General features: G+C 40.5%; 1 protein-coding gene and 1 pseudogene across 9 annotated transcripts in view; both read left to right on the top strand.

The window, feature by feature from the left end:
* The window catches only part of MITF (melanocyte inducing transcription factor), a 351,656-nt gene that overhangs the window by 311,186 nt on the left and 15,749 nt on the right, over positions 1 to 24,721 (top strand). For 7 of the 9 annotated variants that reach the window (XM_089672270.1, XM_089672269.1, XM_089672274.1 and 4 more), the window contains 5 exons: positions 1,477 to 1,569; positions 6,109 to 6,223; positions 14,573 to 14,629; positions 18,186 to 18,261; positions 19,072 to 19,219. In XM_089672270.1, the coding sequence (XP_089528396.1) occupies positions 1,477 to 1,569; positions 6,109 to 6,223; positions 14,573 to 14,629; positions 18,186 to 18,261; positions 19,072 to 19,219 (489 nt within the window). The remainder of the gene's footprint in view (positions 1 to 1,476; positions 1,570 to 6,108; positions 6,224 to 14,572; positions 14,630 to 18,185; positions 18,262 to 19,071; positions 19,220 to 24,721) is intronic. The other 2 variants (XM_089672273.1, XM_089672278.1) reach the window with 1 other exon arrangement.
* On the top strand, positions 15,193 to 15,352 carry LOC149467074 (U2 spliceosomal RNA; annotated as a pseudogene).

The raw sequence follows: 24,721 nt of genomic DNA, 5'->3' as shown, positions 1-24,721 counted from the left end.
ATCTCCTCCACTTCTCCCACCACTCCATCCCCCACAGCCACTTCCTCCTGTACCTCTACCCCCTCCCTCCTAGATTGTAAGCTCGAAAGAGCAGGGTCCTCGAACCCCTCGTATTGTATTGTACTGTATTGTCTCATGTTCTGTCCCCCTCGCTAATGTACAGCGCTGAGCACACCCTACGGTGCTATATAAACACTGTATAATAATAATAATAATTTGATTAATATTAACTAGTAATTGTTTGATACAATAGAGTTTAATATCTAATAAAAATCAATATTGAAGAGGAAGCTACTTACAACAGAACATTTTTTTCAGCATTGTGAACGAGTAATCCAAAATCCAATGACATTTACATACTACCCACTGACTGCAAAAGTCATAAAGCGGTAATTAAAAATGTTAATAGATTTGTTGAGAGTATAAAAAAACTGACATAGAATAGCTAAGCTTCACACCTTGCACTACACAAACTATAGGAGGACCTTTTCTTCTGTATTGATTCACATGTTGAAGTGGCATCCACACTATCAATGTTACATTTTAAATTAAGGGGTTGTTTGAGTTTGCTGTCTGAAATGCCTGATGTTGTTTAACATTGAATTTTTTAAAAATCTCATCACTTTCAAAGACATGGAGGGGGGAGGGGGGTTACTAAAACTGGAGAGTGCAAAATCTGGTGCAACTCTGCATAGAAACCAATCAGCTTCCAGTATTTTTTGTCAAAGCTTAATTGGACAAGCTGAAGTTAGAAGCTGATTGGCTACCATGCACAGCTGTACCAGATTCTGAGTGCACCAGTTTTAGTACATCTCCCCATAGTATTTTATTTGATCTTTCAATAAATTGAATTTTTTTAATTTACTTTGTATTTTTATTTTTACATAATTTCTGTCATTTTTTTTTTTTGCTAGATTCAACTTTATAGTTGACTACTAAATTATTTGGGTTTGAATTCACGCTTCTTTGGAGTGTTAAATTCACCCTTGGGTGGTAGATTAGCTTCTGGAATTTATGGGTGATCATGTTAAAGATTACAAGTGTTGGAAAGTGGTTTAAATTGAAAATGTCCTCATCTAGCAGCTTCAGGTGTATTTTGTTTTTTTTTGCTTTTTTTTTTATGACTTTCCTCCTAATTAATTGGGTATTCAGAAAGGGCACAATTTTTTGGTGTAAAAAAAAATTCTCCTTTAGTAATTTAGCCAGTAAATATTATTCATCAATAAACAAGTACAAAATAATAAAAAAAACTGCACTGTATTTATAATGACAGCAGCTTCAGGGGTATTTGCGTTTTTTTTCCCCTGACTTTCCTTCTAATTAATTGGGTATTCAGAAAGGGCACAATTTTTTGTTGTAAAAAAAAATACTCCTTTAATAATTTAGCCAGTAAATATTATTCACCAATAAACAAGTACAAAATAATAAAAAAATCTACACTGTATTTATAATAACATTATATATTTGTAATTGCAGATGGATGATGTAATCGATGACATCATTAGCTTGGAGTCTAGCTATAATGAAGAAATTCTCATGATGGATCCTGCTATGCAAATGGCAAACACGGTATGGTAGATTTGAAGTATTTATTGCATCCTTGTTTTTTGTTTTGTTTTTTTGCAAATATTTTTTGACTTTTTTTATTATTATTACTTTGCAGTCCAGTTTTGACAGCTGTTGTCATATCTCTTTCCGGCCCTTGTGATGCAGTTCTCAATTTTGTCTTCTTGTCTTTACAACCTATTATAGGAATTGTAAGGTGTCTTTAGCATGGCTTGTTTTTTTCTCAAAGGAATTGGTTGACCGCCCCCCCCCCCCCCCCCAAGTGGCGTAGCTGTAAGAGCTGTGGTATAGAAGATCATAACCGTATTAAATGATAATAAATATTTTTAAAAACGTCAACATTAAAAAAAAAAAAAATTACTTTGTGCATCAAAAAGAAATGGATGTATCTCTCAACCTTACCCCACTCTATCCAAAGCAATGTTTTTGCTGTACTCAACACATGAACTACATATATATATATATATATATATATATATATATATATACACAGATGAAATAGGTATATAAAATATATTTTACCTGTCAAAGGATTTCTATTTTTGTCCATCTAGATCTGAGATTTACACAGCTCTGCTACACCGCTCAGTCCAGTTTGGCAGGGAAGGGGACTTTTTACCCTGTTGCAGTTCAGTAACACTTACAGGTCTTGTTCCTCCTCATCCTGTGACTGGACAGTGAAAGGAGAAGCAGCAACTCATTGTGCAGTTTCTCCCTGCTCCCTACTGAGCTCTGTTGCTCAGGGATTGCTCAGGCTGATACCAGGTTAAATGTAACTTCTTACACTGTTTACATTAAAAATACAATTGATGACATATATATGAATACAGCGCTGCGTTTATTTGTGTCTTTTATATAAGCCTTGAGTTTAACAAATTTTGCATATACCAGGGGTCTCCAAACTTTCTAAACAAAGGACTGATTTACTATCTCCCAGGGGGGCTGGACTGTGGCCAGTGGGAGTGGAAAATTCCAGAGGGAGTAGACAATATCTCAGGCTTGGTGGTCAGTGGGAATAAAACAATTACATAGTGCTTGTGGTCAGTAGAAGGAGGATCACTGCCCCATCATCGGTGTCAATGGGAGGAATAGTAGCCCATTGTTGGTGTCAGTGGGAGGAATAGTGCCCCATCATCGGTGTCAGTGGGAGGAATAGCAGCCCATTGTTGGTGTCAGTGGAAAGGCAAAATGCTACATCATTGGTATCAGTGGGAGGAATAGTGCTTTATTATTGGTGTCAGCGGGCGGAATAGGGCTTTATTATTGGTTTCAATGGGAGGAATAGTGCTGCATTGTTGGTGTCAGTGGGAGGAATAGTGCCTCATCGTTGGTGTCAGTGGTAGGAATAGTGCCCCCCATCATTAATGTCAGTGGGTGGAATAGGGCCCCATCGTTGGTGTCAGTGGGTGGAATATTGCCCCCATCATTAGTGTCAGTTGGTGGAATAGTGCCCCATTGTTTGTGTCAGTAGCAAGACAAAATGCTGCATCATTGGTGTCAGTGGGAGGAATAGTGCCTTATCATTGGTGTCAGTGGGAGGAATAGTGCCTCATCAATGGTGTCAGTGGGAGGAATAGTGCCCCATCATTGGTGTAAATGGAAGGAATAGTACACCATTGTTGGTGTCAGTGGAAGGAATTACGCCCCATTGTTGGTGTCAGTGGAAGGAATAGTGTCCCATCATTGGTGTCAGTGGAAGGAATAGTGCCCCCATCATTAGTGTCAGTGGGTGGAATAGTGCCCCATTTTTCATGTCAGTAGGAAGACAAAATGCTGCATCATTGGTGTCAGTGGGAGGAATAGTGCCTCATCAATGGTGTCAGTGGGAGGAATAGTGCCCTATCATTGGTGTAAATGTGAGGAATAGTACCTCATTGTTGGTGTCAGTGGGAGGAATATTACTTCATATCAGTGAGAAGAACAGTGCCCCAAGGGCTGCATACAGGCAGGCAAAGGGCCACAGTTTGGAGACCACTGTCCAATACCATGCATACATCTGCAATACAAATCATTAGTAATATACAGTTGCAAGAAAAAGTATGTGAACCCCTTGGGATTATGTGGAGTTTTGCATGAATTGGGCATAAAATGTGCTCTGAACGTCATCTAAGTCACAACAATAGAAGAACACAGTCTGCTGAACATAATACTACACAAACATTAGATGTTGCCATGGTTTAATTGCACATAATATGTAAACATTCACAGTGCAGGGAGGAAAAAGTATGTGAACCTTTGGACTTAATAACTGGTTGACCCTCCTTTGGCAGCAATAACCTCAACCAAACGTTTCCTGTAGTTGCAGATCAGACCTGCACAACGATCTGGAGTAATTTTGGACCACTCCTCTTCACAAAACTGTTTCATTGTAGCAATATTCTTGGGATGTCTGGTGTGAATCGCTCTCTTAAGGTCATGCCACAGCATTTCAATGGGGTTGAGGTCAGGACTCTGACTGGGCCACTCCAGAAGGCGTATTCTGTGCTGTTGCAGCCATTGTTTTGTTGAATTACTTGTATGCTTTGGGTCATTGTCCTGTTGCATCACCCATCCTCTGCGGAGCTTCAGTTGGCGGACAGATGGTCGTACGTTTTCCTGCAAAATGTCTTGATAAACTCTGGAATTCATTTTCCCATCAATGACAACAATCCGTCCAGGCCCTGAGGCAGCAAAGCAGACCCAAACCATGATGCTCCCTCCGCCATGTTTTACAGTGGGGATGAGGTTTTGATGTTGGTGTGCTGTGCCTTTTTTTCTCCACACATAGTGTTGTGTGTTCTTCCCAAACAACTCAATCTTGGTTTCATCTGTCCACAGTATATTTTGCCAGTAGTGCTGTGGAACATCCAGGTGCTCTTTTGCAAACTTCAAGCGTGCTGCAATATTCTTTTTGGACAGCAATGGCTTCCTCCGTGGTGTCCTCCCATGTACTCCATTCTTGTTTAATGTTTTCCTTATTGTAGATGTGTCAACAAAAATGTTAGCATGTGCCAGAGATTTCTGTAGGTCTTTAGCTGACACTCTGGGATTCTTCTTTACCTCATGCAGCATTCTGCACTGTGCTCTTGCAGTCATTTTTACAGGACGACCACGCCTAGGGAGAGTAGCAACAGTGCTAAACTTTCTCCATTTGTAGACAGTCTGTCTTACCGTGGACACATGAACATCAAGGCTTTTGGAGATACTTTTGTAACCCTTTCCAGCTTCATGCAAGTCAACAATTCTTGATCGTAGGTCTTCTGAGAGCTCTTTTCTGCGAGGCATGGTTCACATCAGACAGTGCTTCTTGAAACCAGTAAACCCAAAACAGGTGTGTGTTTTTTAAGGGCAGGACAGCTGTCAGCAACACATCCAATATCATCACCCTGATTGGAGTCAAGGTTGGCTCACTCCTGGCTCCAATTAGCTCTGGGAGAAGTCATTAAGCTAGGGCCTCACATACTTTTTCCTCCCTGCACTGTGAATGTTTACATGTTATGTGCAATTAAACCATGGCAACATCTAATGTTTGTGTAGTATTATGTTCAGCAGACTATGTTCTTCTATTGTTGTGACTTAGATGACGTTCAGAGCACATTTTATGCCCAATTCATGCAAAACTCCATGTAATCCCAAGGGGTTCACATACTTTTTCTTGCAACTGTATATTACATGTAAAAACGTTTTGTGAATTATATTCAAAGTATATTTGGTAGTCAGGAAATGAGTATTTATAGGAGGTCAGCAGTTGCCTGCTTCTTTTAGCAGTCCTAGATAGTGGGTGGCCGATCCAGCGCTCCGCTGTCCTTGCTGAACTTCTTCTGAAAATGAAATGTGCAAACTGAGCTGCGTGTAAACCGCTAAACAGGCAGAGGAGATACATTGATGGGAGCCCCTTCACCTGCCAGTAATTTGAATTTCTATCTATCAATTTCTGAGATTTACACAGCTCTGCAACACAGCACAGCCCTGCCTGGCAGGGTGTAAGACCTGATTTTTCTCTACTGCAGTTAAGTAATCCTTAAAAATCGTGTCCTTCCTCCAGTCTGTGACTGAACAGTGAAAGGAGAAGCAGCAGACTGACGAGCTCATTGTCCTGTCACTTTGCTCCCTCCTTCTATTAGCATGCTCCCTGTTAGTAAATGTAGCACAACTGAACGACTCATTGTGCTGCTTCTCCCTCTCACAGTCTGAGCTCTGCTGCACAGGGACTGCAAGATGCTGATACCGTGATGATGAGTACAGGGCTGTATTCATTTATATCTTTTATATCTGCCTGGAGTTCGGCTTTAGCAACAGAATTATTCCCATAATTGTTTTTGTTGTTCAACACATCAGAACAGATTAAGGATTTATTTTTTTCAGATTAAGAAACTTGGACCTATGTTCCTGGATGTGAGTGTTCACTGAATTTATTAACCATCTTGGAAAAAAAAATGATTATAAACACATGTAGTCTTTATTAACCCCTTAAATCCCTTTCTCCATAGTGATTGCATTCCTTATTAATGGGACTCCCACCGATATTCGTTTTAATACGTATTTATTTTGTTTTTTTTCCAGTTGCCAGTGTCTGCAAATTTGATTGACATATATGCAAATCAAGGTATGCCTGCTCCTGGGGTAAACAGTAATTCTTGCCCTGCTAATCTTCCAAATATCAAAAGGGAGCTTACAGGTAAATCAATCTGATAATAGAGAGGATGAGACCAAATTCCAGATCCAGTGTTTCATTATTGCAAACAATCGCCATGCAAGTGGAAGCTGCATTGGAATCGGGGCTGGGAGGGATTGTAAAGAACAGAGGTTCATAGCAGGGTAGAATAATGAGTACATGATGTAGTATTGGGGGTTCGCCATGGTGGGGGGGGGGCTGCTTCCAAACAATGGATAAAGTCAGTAGTAAGGTAGAATAATGAGTACATGGTGTGGTATTGGGGGTTCGCCATGGTGGGGAGGGGTGCTTCCAAACAATGGACAAAGTCAGTAGTAAGGTAGAATAATGAGTACATGGTGTAGTATTGGGGGTTCGCCATGGTGGGGGGGGGTGCTTCCAAACAATGGACAAAGTCAGTAGTAAGGTAGAATAATGAGTACATGGTGTAGTATTGGGGGTTCGCCATGGTGGGGGGGGGGTGCTTCCAAACAATGGACAAAGTCAGTAGTAAGGTAGAATAATGAGTACATGGTGTGGTATTGGGAGTTCGCCATGGTGGGGGGGGGTGCTTCCAAACAATGGACAAAGTCAGTAGTAAGGTAGAATAATGAGTACATGGTGTGGTATTGGGGGTTCGCCATGGTGGGGGGGGGGGGTGCTTCCAAACAATGGACAAAGTCAGTAGTAAGGTAGAATAATGAGTACATGGTGTGGTATTGGGGGTTCGCCATGGTGGGGGGGGGGGGTGCTTCCAAACAATGGACAAAGTCAGTAGTAAGGTAGAATAATGAGTACATGGTGTGGTATTGGGGGTTCGCCATGGTGGGGGGGGGGTGCTTCCAAACAATGGACAAAGTCAGTAGTAAGGTAGAATAATGAGTACATGATGTAGTATTGGGGGTTCGCCATGGTGGGGGGGGTGCTTCCAAACAATGGACAAAGTCAGTAGTAAGGTAGAATAATGAGTACATGGTGTGGTATTGGGGGTTCGCCATGGTGGTGGTGGTGGGGGGGGGGGTGCTTCCAAACAATGGACAAAGTCAGTTTGAATCTTCAGAACCTCACCTTATGTTAATTCCTTCATGGGCGAAACCACCCACATGGCAGAAAAAAATATTTGAAATATATTTAAAAAAAATTCTTCCCAAATATATTGACATATATTTAAAATGCTACAATTCTGGCCATATTCAAAATATTTCAAAATATATTTCAAAATATATTTCAATACTGTACGTTGAAATGCATTTTTATTACAAAATATATGAAAAATATTTTTAAAAATACATTTTCAAATATACTGTAAAAATACAAATCTACATTTTTGGAATGCATTTACAAATATAGGTAAAAATATGTTATAATGACTTTTTTTATATGTTAAAAAAATCTGAACAATATATTTAAAAATATATATTTTTAGAAATATTTTTCATATACTTTGTAATATATAAAAAAAATCGCATTTCAACATGCAGTGTGTATATATATATATATATATATACACAATTTTGGCCATATTCAATATATTTCAAAATATATTTCAATAAATAAATACACACACATACAGGGGTGGACTGACCATTTGGAAACTTGGGCACCGCTCGAGGGCCCGGGGTCAGTAGGGGGCCCCATGAGATGTCCCTGATACCTTTTTCATAGGCTTTTTTGAGTTTGGGCAAGGACACAGGGGCCCCATGATCCCCTATTGCCCGGGGGCCCCATGAGTTGTCAGTCCGCCCCTGCACACATATATGTGTATGTATATAGATACTTTGGCCAACACATATCAAGAGTATCATCAGGGCTGGGAATCATGTCTGTATGCCAATGTAACAAGAAGATACAAAGGAAGGTATTGCGGCAGTGGAGCTTCGGATCTATCAGATCTGCATCCACATATTTGGGATAATGCAAATATACAGCTTGTTGAAAAAGATGATTAAAAAATGTCATCTTTCGTTCAAGTGACAAACCATATTCCTAATATTTCTGGATATTTTATTATAGTAATTGTTTGAGTACCTTGGTTAATTATCCAATAGACTTTTGCTCAATGGTCACTCTAGACCAGTGCTTCTCAAATAGTGGGGCGCGCCCCCCAGGGGGGGCGCGAGGCTCCGTCAAGGGGGGCGCAGCGCGGTGCCGCCGCCCCCCCCCCCCTTCCGACAGAAGGGACACTAAGTACAGGGGTGGGCAGAGGGCTGCTGTCTCTTACCTGGCTCCCACGATGATCCATCCAGGAAGCGCTGCTCCTTCCGTCACTCCGGCTACTCCCTCACTCCTGCCGCTCGGCTCCGCCTCCTCACCAGTGATTGGCCGCCAGAACTGTAGCTCAGGAAAGGTACACAGGTGGCCAATCACGGGCGAGGAGGCGGAGCCGAGCGGACCCGCGAAAATCGAGTGAGGGAAAAGCCGGTAAGTGTGCAGTGCAGAGGTGCTGCTGCAAAAATACTATTTACAGTCGCGCGGGGGGGGGGCGCAAAATGTTTTCTTCTTCCTAGGGGGGGCATGACAGAAAATAATTGAGAAGCACTGCTCTAGTCAAATTGTGTATGACAGGAAGTGGAAACAACAGTTTGCTCAGCGCTTTACAATATTACGGGAGACAATACAGCAACAATACAGTTCAATACAAGAGGAATAGGAGGGCCCTGATCCTGGGAGCTTACAATCTAGGAGATGTACTATTTCTTCAAGTGGAAGAAATTGGCGTAATTGCCCACAGAATGCTCAATGCACATATCCAGTTGTAACATTTTATCCAGTCCAGTGCAGTACTGGTTCTAAAACTTATACCGAACCCGGGAATTGGGGTGTTATGTCCCGTACAGGCCAAGGTTTGTCCTGGGGAAGTACTCCAATCAGCTATGCCATTCTATCCTACTGTGTAATAGTTCCATAGATGCTACTCTACAGTCATAAAACACCGCTTAAAGTATTTTTATTGTTTGTTTAAGGCTGCGTTCACACTTGAGAGTAGCAAATTTGAGCATTTTTGTGCTATTTTTGTGCATTTTCATGCAGTGTTTTTAAGCTTGGTTTATTAGGCAATAGAAAAAAACCTGTCATTTGTTGCTATGTTTTTTTAGCTTTTTTTAGCTTTTCCATCAGCTTTTATTTATCTATTTATTTTTTTGTTATGATAAGAGGTCAGAGTTAAGGTTAGGATAGGGTTAGCATTAGGGGTTGGGGTAGGGCTTAATATTTTATTTATTTTCTTCCTAAAATGTATTTATTCTTTTTTTTTGTTAGGGTTAGGGTGTCAGTAATACTGATGCTAATAATATTATTAAAATAATAATACTAATAATAATCATAAAATAAAATAAATAAATGATTAAGGAAATGTAAAATAAACACACAAATAAATAAAAATAATCATAAATAAATTATGAATAAATACAATAAATGTAATAATAAATAAGTAATAATTACCGATAACCCAAAACATCAACCCCCTAACTCTTAAAAAAAGTATCAATGTTAATATTATTAATAATAAAATAATGAACAGCCTAACCCTAACACAAAACAAATTATTATTATTATATTGTTGTTATTATTATTATTATTATTATTATTATTAATAATAATAATAATAATAATAATAATATATTTTGTGTTAGGTTTAGGCTGTTTATTATTTTATTATTATTATTAATATTAACATTAATAATGTATTTATTTACTTATTTATTAACTATATTTATTATATAATATAATAATTTATTTTAAATTATTATAATAATTTTATTTACTTATTTATTAATAATAACATAGGGTTAGGGGGTTCATAGTTAATTAATATGTATTTATTTATTATTACATATTTTACATTTATTCATTATCTATTAATGATGATTTTTATTTATTGGTGTACTTATTTTACATTTATTTATAATATATATATATACAGTATATATATATATATATATATACTGCATGTTGAAATGCACTTTTTATATGTTAAAAAATATATTGTACTGTCTCGTGTACTGTCTCCTACCATAATGTAAAGCGCTGAGCAAACTGTCGGCGCTATATAAATCCTGTATAATAATAATAATATGAAAAATATTTTTTCAAATATTCAGATTTTTTTTAACATATAAAAAAGTCATGTTATCATATATTTTTACATATATTTTTAAATGCATTCCAAAAATGTAGATTAAATGTATATTTAAAGACATACAGTAAGATTGAAAATGTATTTTTAAAAATATTTTTCATATATTTTGTAATAATAACGCATTTCAACATACAGTACATATATATTTATTTATTGAAATATATTTTTAAATATATTGAATACAGCCAAAATTGTAGCATTTTAAAAATATGTCAGTATATTTGGGAAGAATATTTTTTCAAATATATTTTTTTCTTCCATGTGGGGAAGTATGGCCAAAAAATCTGTAGCCACAATTTACATGAATCGCACTGAATTCCTGTACATTTCAGTGCGGTGCAGTTTGTGGCGCTTTAGTAATATAAACTTCAATTCCAGAGGACATAAATAGATTATATTAGTACAAGTGACCCGGGGAGGGGCATTCTCCGATGGCAATTGGCTGGTCTAGAAGAGGCGTCTGGAGTTGTGTGATTGAACTATCTACTTCGGGTGCCTGGCCCTTCAGCAGTAGATTGTTGTGTTGGTGAGATGATGTTTGCTGCGAGCGGGAAGGTGTATTGTTACGGTTTAATCCCCTTAGGGTCACATGACTAACAATCTCTACATTACAGCATGCTCTCAGATATACAGAACTTGTGCAGGCATTGGTGGAGGGCCCCTTGACCTCAAAGTGGTTGCTGAGTGCCATCTAGTGGGCAAATAGGTTTTTGCAGCTGTTAATTTCAGCCCTGAATATTTTGAGATTTATGTATGTATTTCAGGTACTTATATAGCGCCGTCAGTTTACGCAGCGCTTTACATATATATTGTACATTCACATCAGTCCCTAACCCTCAAGGGGTGCACAATCTAAGGTCCCTAACTCACATTCATACATACACATGCTAGGGCCAATTTAGACAATTCACCTACCAGCATGTCTTTGGAGTGTTGGAGGAAACCCACACAGGCACAGGGAGAATATGCGAACTCCAGGAAGGTGGTGCCGTGGTTGGGATTTGAACCAACGGTCTGCCAGGTGGAAGTGCTAACCATTTAGCCACTGTGCTGCCCCTTATTCATTGCAGGTACAGGTGTACCTCGGTTTACAAATTTAATGCGTTCTCTGGGACGTTTCGTATTGCAAAAAATGAGTAAAAACAGAAATGCGGTTTCCCAGAGGAATGCATTGAAACCAATTTGTCCATTCCGAAGGTTAAATGTAATTAACGGCTTTTTTTTTCTTCATTATAGCTCACAGAATTAGCTGTCACTTTCCCCCAAGCTAAAAGAAACAAAGTTTCCTTTTAGTTTATTTCCTCAAGTTAAAAGAAACAATGATTCCTTTAGCTCTGGGGAAAGTGACAGCTAATTCTGTGAGCTATAATGAAGAGAAAAAAAAGTTGGCAATTGCATTCAAAAATCGGCACCGACATACACTTCGTATTGCGAAAAAAATTTGTAACAAATTTGTAAACCGAGACATTATTTTCAATGGATTTTCATTCGTAAACCGAGGCGTTTGTAAACCGAGGTACACCTCTACTTATATAGCTCTGTCAATTTATGCAGCACTTTACATATAGATTGTACATTCACATCGGTCCCTCACCCTCAAGGGGTGTACAATCTGAGGTCCCTAACTCACATTCATACATACACATACTAGGGACAATTTAGACAGGAGCCAATTCACCTACCAGCATGTCTTTGGAGTGTGGGAAGAAACCAGAGTACCTGAAGGAAACCCACGCAGGCACAGGGAGAACATGCAAACTCCAGGCAGGTGGTGCCATGGTTTGGAACCAACAACCCTAGTACTGCCAGATGGAAGTGCTAACCATTTAGCCACTGTGCTGTCCCGTTTTTATTAATATTGCCATTACTTACATATCGCCATCAATTTACGCAGCGCTCTCCAAATATATAATACATTCATATCAGTCCCTGCCCTCAAGGGGCTTACAATCTAAGGTCCCTAGCACACATTCATAGATATTAAGGACAATGTAGACAGGAGCCAATTAACCTACCAGCATGTGTTTGAAGTGTGGAAGAAAACCGGAGTAATGGGAGGAAACCCACGCAGGCACAGGGAGAACATGCAAACTCTAGACAGGTGGTTGGGATTTGAACCCAACGACGACGACCCTAATGCTGCTCGGAACAATGATTGATTCACCGCCAGTAAATGTTTGGTGGAGGCAGGGGCGGACTGACAACTCATGGGGCCCCCGGGCAATAGGGGATCATGGGGCCCCTGTGTCCTTGACCAAACTCAAAAAAGCCTATGAAAAAGGTACCAGGGGCATCTCATGGGGCCCCCTACTGACCCCGGGCCCTCCGGCAGTGCCCGAGAGCTCGAATGGTCAGTCCGCCCCTGGTGTGGTGCTTACAGTTGTCTCATATCCATAACATTTGAAGCACTGTTCTTCTGCACTGTTTTTACAGAAATAATGCCGGCCATACATGGATCGAAATTCGACTGATTTTAATAATTGCCCGATTTTCGGTCTGTTAGTGGGTCAATGGCACTGGCCGTTTTTCGTGGTCCCTTCCCTTTTCGGTGATCAGGCATGTTGGAAAATTTGTGAAAAACTACCGATTTTGGACTGATGATCAAATCGTACAATCGTTTTTCCGAAATGAATATGCGTATGAGCCATGACCTGGAAGGAACAGAAGTTTCACCTGTTATATGGGGAGAACTTTATGACTTGGTCGGCCGATTTTCGCAATCATTGATTGCACCATCGGATTACCGAGTGAATGACGTTTTCGATTTTCGGACAAAAAATTTTTGGAATTCAAACCATGTATGACCTGCATTAGTATGAACATCAGAAACAAAGATACAGTAGGCCGTGATAAATGACATCAGATTAAACAAAACCTTGGACTTCTAATTTAACAATATCTGTAGTCCACAAATGAATTTCTAATGAATTGAAGTCAGTTTATGGGCTGTGTCCTTATGAGTAATAACATCTAAAAAAAAATGACCTTCAGAACAGAAATTTTGGGAATGCCATTGCGAACGTGTTTAAAAGATGCAACCTCAGTGGCTGCCCCTTGATCCCCATTGTACCTCCTAAAGTGTGTTTGTACCCAAGAACAAAAATGTAATCTATTGCAGCTTACCAGTCCTTAGATGTGGTGGCTGCATTTGTTTTCTTCTTTTTTCAGTTCATTTTCTGTAATTACAGGAAAATACCTGAGGTTCCTGCCTGAAATCCTGTTTCCTTGGAACTTTCTGTGCATTGAACTCAAATCTCAATGTTATCAGACTTTCCAGTTCTTGTCTGTGAGCTAAAGAACACCTCCCTGCTATGTTGTAGAGAAGAGGGGGAGGTGTTTCTAATCTTGTCTTAGGGTGACAACCAGGGGCGTATTTACCACAAGGCAAACAAGGCATTTGCGTAGGGCAGCATTTTTCAGGGTGGCAGCGGCATCTTTCAGGGGGGAAGTGGCATTTTTCAGGGGGGCAGCGCTGCCCCCCAAAAGAAGGGACACACGCAGCATACCAAGTGGGATCTGAGAGAGGCTGCGGGCTGCTTGATGGTGTATGCAGAGCCTGACTCTTGCTCCCGGGGATGTCTTGAGCTGTGAGGGTGAGTCTCTCTCGCAGGGTCGGGAGGGGGGGGGGGGGTTGCCAATGTATGGGGGGGGGTCGGTGGTAGTGGAAGGCTCTCTCAGGTGGGGATGGGGGGGGGGGGCTGAGATGTTGTTGGGCAATGATCAGGCTCCCTTCGTGGGGGAGCCAATTTTTGTGTTGCCTAGGGCAGCACAAAACCTAAATACACCACTGGTGACAACACTGTTCATCAATACATACAGTGAGTGGTTGTTGTCACCCTAGTACAGGAAGTATTACTGGCAGGACCACCAGGGGAAAATAAAAGAAAAAAAAAAACTTGAAAAAAAACTTGAAAAAACTTAAAAAAAAAAAATAATGCTGCCACCATATCTAAGGACCTGTAATCTGCAATTTATTACATTCTTCGATTTAGATACTCTTTCAAGGACCCTCAGCAAACATGCAGCTAGTGGGGTCAAAGCTTCCTACATTTATACTTTTTTGTGTTAATGACTTCCGAAGTATTAAAGAGGGAAAGATTTGGATCTTGCACCATCGCAGAGGCAGACCCATTGCTTCTCCCGGCAGGGTCCCGAAAAGCTGTGCAAATTAAAGTGTACACGTTCTATAATGGTTGTGTTTTTAATATTCAACTTCTCTCATTGTTTTTTTGCAGAGTCAGAAGCAAGAGCGCTGGCCAAGGAAAGACAGAAGAAGGACAATCACAATCTAAGTAGGTGGAACTTTCTGCATATATGAGCTCATTGATTATCTTGTGTGTGGTTATTATTATCTCCTTATATAATATACACTGCTGGGTGGGAGCAAAATCATCAGTGACAGTTAGGAGCAAGACAGTCTTCTTTACTTCTTCATCAAGGTAAATTTCCTCTTCTCTTTATAAGGCCAATGAGCCAAAGATTTCTTTTGGGTCAAAACTTTTTTGAGGCATTGTCCTGCAATAAGTGAAATACTAGTCCCCGATCTGTATACTCAGTATACTTGGGAGTAGAAAAACAGGCTTCTGTGTCATCTATTATATTATATTATATCAAACGGGGCACAAGGCAGAGTACCAAATGGGAACTTTGTCACTGTCAGGAGCTTCGTGCCCCGGGGGATCAGGTGAACGGTCCAACCCTTCCGGGGGTAGGACAAACACACCCCTAAGTGCACTTTTTCGTGTGGTGTTCGCACTTGCACATTTTTTGTGATCACTTACGGGTTTTTCGTTGTAGTTTGCACGTTTGCGGAAAAGTTAAAAAAAAAAAAAAAAAAAGACAAGGCAGAAGTAAAGAGTCTTCTCGGCCTTTTGGCTAAGATCAAGTGTAGTATCTGTTCTTATCAGTGTCCAGTGGGGGTGCTCCCGGCCATTCTAGCTTTGCGGGGATGGCTGTTGTATAGTACCCTCACTGGTATGATGGGGGTCTGGATGGCTATTACGGGGGGAACAGAAACCGGGGAGCGCCATGATTCGTTCTGGGGCCTCGGGAGTAATTTTCCTTTGGAACGTCTGAAGGATCCAGTACCTCCTGATTTGGACGGATCTACCTTGGTCTGGCCAGGGGCTGGGGACGCAAAAAGTCCGCAAACTCAGTGCCCCCTGGGGAAGACGCTCTCAGGGGTGTCACTAGTAACACTTGGGTGTGGGACCCCACGGTGTGAAGATGTCCAGGGCAATTTTTGCTACGGGCCTCAGGGCCTGGTCTGTGCACAATTCGGCACGGTACCACTTTTTTTTATTTTTTTTTTATTCTATTTATTTATTATGCACTCCCACGTTTTGTCACTTTTTACTTTACTTATGTGTGTGTTTTTCCACGGATGGAGGGTGTGGGTCCTCGGGTCTACTCTGAAGTCTAGGGGGAGGATGTGTGGCCTTTTGGTTCCTTCCTCCCCTGATCCCTAGGGGGTTTTCTCTCCGGGAGAACCCCCTGACCTAGTACTGGATGTCCGGCTTCGGCTGGGCATAAGGAACGGTGGTCCACCAGGCCTTTTGGCCAGGAGGACCAAATGGGAACCTTGTCCCTGTCAGGAGCTTCGTGCCCCGGGGGATCAGGGTAACGGTTCAACCCCTTCGGGGGTAGGACAAGCACACCCCTAAGTGCACTTTTTCGTGTGGTGTTCGCACTTGCACATTTTTTGTGATCACTTACGGGTTTTTCGTTGTAGTTTGCACGTTTGCGGACTTAAAAAAAAAAAAAAAAAAAAAACAAGGCAGAAGTAGGTTCCATGTACACGGGACGTTTGGAAAACACTTCTGAAACATGGAAACTGACTGCCGGAAAACGTAGGTTAAAAACCATCTGTTTAGCCACATTTGCATACCGCGTTTATGCCGGTTTGCGTTTAGAAGTGTTTTTTAAAGATAACATCAGAAGACCTTCCAAAATGCCCAGAATGCACTGAAAAACAGTAAAAAATTAACTATTTCAGACATTTTGAGAGAAATAGAGAGATCAGAAGCAGAGAGAGCAGTATTTGTTGGGATTAGCTGTCTTTTTGTTTTGTGGTGTTTGGATGTGTTCCGGCTCATTTCTGTGCAGAGATTATTGCAGCAGTGTCTAACATATTTTCTTTCATGCGAAACCTCAAAGTATGGTGTACCGGGTTCATGTGAGTGCCGGGAAATCGCTTTGCATGCATTGTTCATGATGTTTAAAAAATTTTACAAACGCAAATGCGGCTTTTAGGCATGTTTACACGCATTTACAAGCATTTGGCGTCTGAAATGCTGATAAAATCCACTCCTGAACACAAGTTTGGTGCGACTGTAAACTCAACCGCCTGTAAACGACGATGTGTACATAGATGCAAAGAAAACATTAGGGAGAGTTCAGGAGTTCAGGGGCTGCTGAAAAAAACGCACAAAAGCTCCTGAACATGAATTTATTAGCTGCAGTGTACATGAGCTTTAGAAGACTTTTAATAATGTGATTTCAAGTACAATGTCTCCCTCTAAAGGTAGGTTGTGGTCATTGTTACCTTCACTCTACATATTCATTGTGCTGCTGAATGAGTCTCTTGCCCCCCAGAGAATTTACCCCCCTTCCTGACCAGGCATCGCAGTAACACGACCGTTACTTTAACTGATAATTGATCGGTCATGCAACGCTGCACCCAAATGAAATTTACGTTTTTTTTCCCACTAGTGTTTTCTTTTGGTGGTATTTGATCATCTCTATGTTTTTTTATTATTTGCGCTATAAACAAAAAAAACCTGACAATTTTGAAAAAAAAACCTATATTTTTTACTTTTTGCTATAAAACACATCCAGTAAAAAATCAAATGTCATCATAAATTTAGGCCAAAATGTATTCTGCTTCATGTCTTTGCTAAAAAAATCCCAATACGTGCAAATTAATTGGTTTACGTGAAAGTTATAGCGTTTACAAATGGCGGCATATATACTGGAATTTTTCTTTTACTAGTAATGGCGCCGATCAGCGACTTATAGCGGGACTGATTGTTTTGCTTGAATTGCACATCAAACTGATAAAAACAATCAAAGTGTATATGGCAACCATTAGTCTACTAACCCCCGAGAGGCTATCCTACAGAGTGCACTACTGGGGATCTGCACACCCAATAGTCACTGACCCCCAGGAGGATATACTTTTAGTCTATAGATCCCCCGGAGAGGATGTCATTTTAGTCTATTGATCTGCCCGAGAGGATATCCTGCCAGTCTACTGACCCCCGAGAGAATATCCTACAAAGTATACTACCAAGGATCTGCAACACCAGTAGTCTACTGACCTCCAAGAGGAAAATCCTTTCATTCTATAGATCTGCTCAAGAGGATATCCTGTTAGTCTACTGAACCCCAAGAGGATATCCTGCAGAGTGCAATACTAGGGATCTTCACACCCAGTAGCAGGGGCAGACTGACAACTCATGGGGCCCCCGGGCAATAGGGCAACATGGGGCCCCTGTGTCTTTGCCCAAACTCAAAAAAGCCTATGAAAAAGGTACCATTGGCATCTCATGGGGCCCCCTACTGACCCCGGGCCCTCGGGCAGTGCCCGAGGTTCCAAATGGTCAGGCCGCCCCTGCCCAGTAGTCTACCGATCTCCCCGAGAAGATTTTATATTAGTCTACTGAACCCCAAAGAGGATATCGTATTAGTCTACTGACCCCCGAGAGGATATCCTATTATCCTACTGACCCCCCTTATCCCCTTATCATCATCTTCATCCTGTTTAATTATCTTTTTGCTTTTTAGTCTTTAAACAAATACTGTTAGATATCACCCTCTAATCATCTTTTCGTATTCTATTTATTGCAGTTGAACGAAGACGAAGATTTAACATCAACGATCGTATAAAAGAATTAGGAACTTTAATACCCAAGTCAAATGACCCGTATGTATATGAAGAGTCATTTCTCATGCAAAAAAAAAAAAACATTCTATAAACAGATCCAATCAGGAAAAGTTGATTTGGCAGAATAACTGCCTGTGGCTGTAATGTGTTGGGGCTCACACACTGTTCATTATTCCAGGCAATTGTAATACACAATTTAGTGGACAAGGTGAACAGGACCTAATACTTAAATGCATTTTAGTCCCTGGTCTGCCCCGTTTTGCATCATCTAGAAGCCTATATGTGAACCAGGGCATATTTTCCATGCTTGGCACCACCAGTGGGCGGTGGGAAGGTGGAGACGTCCCCTCCCGCCGCCGGTAAAAACAAGCCAGGGGCTAATTAGCCACTAAGATGGCTTTTACATTAGAGGGAATCACTGGCTGAAAATAAAGATACCAGGATGTTGCCTGTAGCTGCAGACATCATGCTGGTATAACCATGGAAAGTCATGGACGTCCATGGAAGTCCACCCATTGGGAAGTGGTTAGGTCGCATAGATTTTAACAGCTTCCATTGAAATACATGGGCTGTGACTTTATGTGTACAAAGTCACAGGACAAGACCCACAAGTGTGAATGGAGCCCTATTCTCTATAGCCAATCCTATTGCATGTGAGTTGGCCGAAGCTTGGGTAAGGCAGAAAATAACTTTTTGTTTGCATCTGTGGTCTTTATTGTAATTTGTACATTTTGTACATTTTATCAGATATCAAAGTAATATGGGGTGTGGGTTTTTTTTTTAATATAAATTTTAGTTGCCCTGTAAAAAAATCTTAAGTTGATTAAACATAATTGTACCTCATTTCAGGGATATGAGGTGGAACAAGGGAACCATTCTGAAAGCCTCTGTGGATTATATACGCAAACTTCAGAGAGAGCAGCAGAGATCGAAGGAGCTCGAGAACAAACAGAAGAAGCTTGAACACGCCAACAGACACCTGCTGCTTAGAATACAGGTTTGTGTTTTTAGCGTTTTAAGTATTTTTTTTTATTGTTAAATATCTAAGGAGCTAGACTAGACAATAGCCAGGCTGCATATTAAAGAGTACCCAAAGAAAATGATATGCCTTACAATGTTATTAAACACCGGACCCCGCATTCACTATATCTGGTCTCCCCGGACCCTGCATTCACTATATCTGGTCTCCCTGGACCCTGCATTCACTATATCTGGTCTCCCCGGACCCTGCACTCACTATATCTGGTCTCTCCGGACCCTGCATTCACTATATCTGGTCTCCCCGGACCCTGCATCCACTATATCTGGTCTGCCCGGACCCTGCATCCACTATATCTGGTCTCCCCGGACCCTGCATTCACTATATCCGGTCTCCCCGGACCCTGCATTCACTATATCCGGTCTCCCCGGACCCTGCATTCACTATATCTGGTCTCCCCGGACCCTGCATTCACTATATCTGGTCTCCCCGGACCCTGCATCCACTATATCTGGTCTGCCCGGACCCTGCATCCACTATATCCGGTCTCCCCGGACCCTGCATTCACTATATCCGGTCTCCCCGGACCCTGCATTCACTATATCCGGTCTCCCCGGACCCTGCATTCACTATATCTGGTCTCCCCGGACCCTGCATTCACTATATCTGGTCTCCCCGGACCCTGCATTCACTATATCTGGTCTCCCCGGACCCTGCATTCACTATATCTGGTCTCCCCGGACCCTGCATTTACTATATCTGGTCTCCCCGGACCCTGCATTCACTATATCTGGTCTCACACGGTACACACAACATGGAAATGAAATTATTTTAGTAAATATAAACTGCTAAATACCTTTTCTCATCAGCAGTATGTACCAGTCTTGTGAATTTTATCAGTGTCTGGCCAAGCACTGGTTACTGTTGAGTTTTCATTCTCCTATGACTGTCCTGTGAGGCTGCATAACCCCTTATCCTTTGACTGGACAGTTCTGATTGGCCCTGTGCCAATCACATGCATCCTCTTAAGAAAAAAAAACTCTCTATCAATACACACCAAACAGTGCATGTGCAGACATGCCACTTTTGCTCTGTACTATGGCAGATGGATGGGGGACAGTAGAAGAAGAGGAGGATCAGAGAAGACAGGATCAAACAGCTTTTTTACACAATGCGGAGGAGTAACCCCTTAGGTTCCACAGAGAGTATAACAAGCATGCTTTACTGCATATACAGACTGATTTTACAGTTGTGAGTTTAGTAACACTTTAAAACCTGAAAAATAGAAAACGAATGAATGCGGCCACCCTTCAAAAGACTTGTAATCTGCAACATGCAAAATTTTTCTTAAGTCTAGTTACGCTCTAAATATAATACTAATATGGAGTACAAATTGTTGCAAATCGAAATTCAGTGGAAATTTTTAATCATTTGGAAATTCAGATGTATATGAATCTCCGAATTACCATAGTACCAACGCTCAACGAATCCTAAATAAATTATACCGAAACTTTTCGTTTGCATTCATGTGTTTCATTTGGATGACTTGATGCGATAGTTTGGGTCTTTTGTTAATGTTTGAAGCATCTGAAATAATGTAATAAAAAATGGAAACATCTTGCAATAAATACAGTAAGGTAGAATAGTGAAATAAGAAGACCAGTCCTACTTATTTTTTTTGTGGTTGGATGGAGGTGGATCCATCAGAATCTCCGAATCATAACATAATGAATTTAATATTTATTTAGTTCCATTTGTTACTTTCGTTATTCTAGTCAATATCATCCATTCAGCTCATTACAGTCATGGCCGAAATTGTTGGCACCCTTGATATTTCTCCAGGAAATCATGTATTTCTCACGAAACGTATTGCATTAACACATGTTTTGCTATACACATGTTTATTCCCTTTGTGTGTATTGGGACAAAACAAAAAAAGGGAGGAAAGAAAGCAAATTCGACATAATGTCACACAAACCTCCAAAAATGGGCTGGACAAAAGTATTGGCACCCTTTCACAACTGCGGATAAATAAGAATGTTACAAGCATGTGATGCTCCTGTAAACTCACCTGGGGCAAGTAACAGGTGTGGGCAATATAGAAATCACACCTGAAAGCAGATAAAAAGGAGAGACGTTCACTTAACCTTTGCATTGTGTGTCTGTCTGTGCCACACTAAGCATGGACAACAGAAAGAGGAGACGAGAACTGTCTGAGGACCTGAGAACCAAAATTGTGGCAAAATATCAACAATCTCAAGGTTACAAGTCCATCTCCAGAGAACTAGATTTGCCTTTGTCCACAGTGCGCAACATTATCAAGAAGTTTGCAACCCATGGCACTGTAGCTAATCTCCCTGGTCGTGGACGGATGAGGAAAATTGATGAAAGATTGCAACGCAGAATAGTCCGGATGGTGGATAAGCAGCCCCAAACATGTTCCAAAGACATTCAAGCTGTCCTGCAGGCTCAGGGAGCATCAGTGTCAGCGCGAACTATCCGTCGACATTTAAATGAAATGAAACGCTATGGCAGGAGACCCAGGAGGACCCCACTGCTGACACAGAGACATAAAAAAGCAAGACTACAGTTTGCCAAAATGTACTTGAGTAAGCCAAAAGCCTTCTGGGAAAACGTCTTGTGGACAGATGAGACCAAGATAGAGCTTTTCGGTAAAGCACATCATTCTACTGTTTACCGAAAACGGAATGAGGCCTACAAAGAACAAAACACAGTACCTACGGTAAAATATGGTGGAGGTTCAATGATGTTTTGGGGTTGTTTTGCTGCCTCTGGCACTGGGTGCCTTGACTGTGTGCAAGGCATCATGAAATCTGAGGATTACCAAAGGATTTTGGGTCGCACTGTAGGGCCCAGTGTCAGAAAGCTGGGTTTGCGTCCAAGATCCTGGGTCTTCCAGCAGGACAATGACCCCAAACATACGTCAAAAAGCACTCAGAAATGGATGGCAAAGAAGCGCTGGAGAGTTCTGAAGTGGCCAGCAATGAGCCCAGATCTAAATCCCATTGAACACCTGTGGAGAGATCTTAAAATTGCTGTTGGGAAAAGGTGTCCTTCCAATAAGAGAGACCTGGAGCTGTTTGCAAAGGAAGAGTGGTCCAAAATTCCGGGTGAGAGGTGTCAGAAGCTTATTGATGGTTATAGGAAGCGACTGATTTCAGTTATGTTTTCCAAAGGGTGTGCAACCAAATATTAAGTTAAGGGTGCCAATACTTTTGTCCAGCCCATTTTTGGGGTTTTGTGTGACATTATGTCATATTTGCTTTTCTGCCTCTGTTTTATATTTGTTCCAATACATACAAAGGGAATAAACATGTGTATAGCAAAACATGTGTTAATGCAATACCTTTTTTGTGTGAAATACTTGATTTTCAGGAAAAATATCAAGGGTGCCAACAATTTCGGCCATGACTGTATATTTCTCTTTGTGGGTTGGACTAGCTGGGATGATTGCGTAAGTTATCTCCTGAAATAACGAATGCACAAAATGAATATAGGCGATCTTCTGAAATACCAAATTAAAAAAGAAAAAAGCGCCACTTACAAAAAACACCAAAGTGTCAGCAGCATATCCCACCCAAAATAAATTTTGGCAACAATAATCCTAATTAAAAGGTATGCGCTAATAACAAACTTATACAAAGGTGTATATCATCATCCCAAAAAAAACATTTAGTGTTTTAAATAAATAATTATATTGTCGAAACATACATTAGTGTCCAAAACAAATATATATTAGTGTCCAAAAAAAAAAAATATATATATCTTCAGTGACTTGAACCAATTGTGAAAAATCCACCACCAAAGGAGATTAAATGAACTCACCAGAGCTAATGGCTGGTCAGACTATAAACCAGCAACAGTGCTTGTGCTCTGGGAGCAATGAACCCGATGTCCAAATAGATATGGTGATGTTTCAGATACTTCCAGATAATAATAATCACAGACAAACAACTTTGCAGCCCAAGCTCTTATGATGAACTTCTCCACTCTTTCTCATACCTCCATGAGAGCATGCAGTACACTCAGGGACAAAAAAGAGAACATAATGGTGCAATACGTTTTTCTCATTTATCTCTTTAATAAAAAAGGTATAAGGAAACTCACAAACAAAGTGTCCAACAGACACCAGCTTCAATCGCTAAAAAAGTTGAGATACAATTACCGCTCACCGCGGATCTCTCCCATACAGCACAGAACAGCATGGCTCTCTAACGTCCACATCAAGTAGGCCACACCCAACCGGTTTCGTCACACCGACGTCATCAAGGGGCGGTATCTCAACTTTTTTTGCGATTGAAGCTGGTGTCTGTTGGACACCTTGTTTGTAAGTTTCCTTATACCTTTTTTATTAAAGAGATAAATGAAAAAAACGTATTGCACCATTATGTTCTCTTTTTTGTCCCTGAGTGTACTATATGTTCTCATGGAGGTATGAGAAAGAGTGGAGAAGTTCATCATAAGAGCTTGGGCTGCAAAGTTGTTTGTCTGTGATTATTATTATCCGGAAGTGTCTGAAACATCACCATATCTATTTGGACATCGGGTTCATTGCTCCCAGAGCACAAGCGCTGTTGCTGGTTTATAGTCTGACCAGCCATTAGCTCTGGTGAGTTCATTTAATCTCCTTTGGTGGTGGATTTTTCACAATTGGTTCAAGTCACTGAAGATATATATATATATTTTTTTTGACACTAATATATATATTTTTTGGACACTAATGTATGTTTGGACAATATAATTATTTATTTAAAACACTAAATGTTTTTTTTTGGTTTGATGATATACACCTTTGTATAAGTTTGTTATTAGCGCATACCTTTTAATTAGGATCTTCTGAAATATCTTCCAAAAATACGAATCGATTCAGAATGACGAATATATGAAACTAATCATTCTAACATAATGAATATGACAAAACGAAATGATTTACTTAATAAATGAATCTGAAACTAAACGAAACTAATTTTTTCATCAAGCCTATCTCTAATATGGAGGAAGAGCACAGAAAAGTCTATGGCAAAAAAATGCCATGAGATGCCACACCATTGAAAATTGCTTAGCACTGAAAACTGTAGAATAAAATCCTCTAATAACGGTTTTCAGCTGCTTGCCTTTGGGACACAACTTTCATATGCAGAGCAATTAATAGTAATTTACATATATTTTACTTCCTCAACTTCACACTTTTTTTCTTTTTTATCTTTCACTAGGCACCTTGATAATGAGCTCAAGGTGTAATCATCCTAGCTAAATAGACATAGCATATACCACGCCTTGGGGCAACGGTGTTATGTAATGGTAATTTTAACTTGATAAAAAAGCATACTGATAATGTGTAGTGATGCATGTCATCAGTCTTCTGTTATTGTGCACGCCTCCACCAAAACATTTCTCTTAGATGACCTTGATTTAGCTGGTGATTATTCAAAACCCAACATGTTCACAAAATCCAAGGATTGTGGAAGTCTGCAGGTTTATTGATGACCCCTCTGCTTT

This window comes from Staurois parvus, unplaced genomic scaffold (assembly GCF_062004578.1).
Source record: "Staurois parvus isolate SC_StPar_1 unplaced genomic scaffold, SC_StPar_1.0 ptg000124l, whole genome shotgun sequence".
NCBI classification, from domain to species: Eukaryota; Metazoa; Chordata; class Amphibia; order Anura; family Ranidae; genus Staurois; species Staurois parvus.
This window is presented reverse-complemented; position numbering and strand designations above follow the sequence as displayed.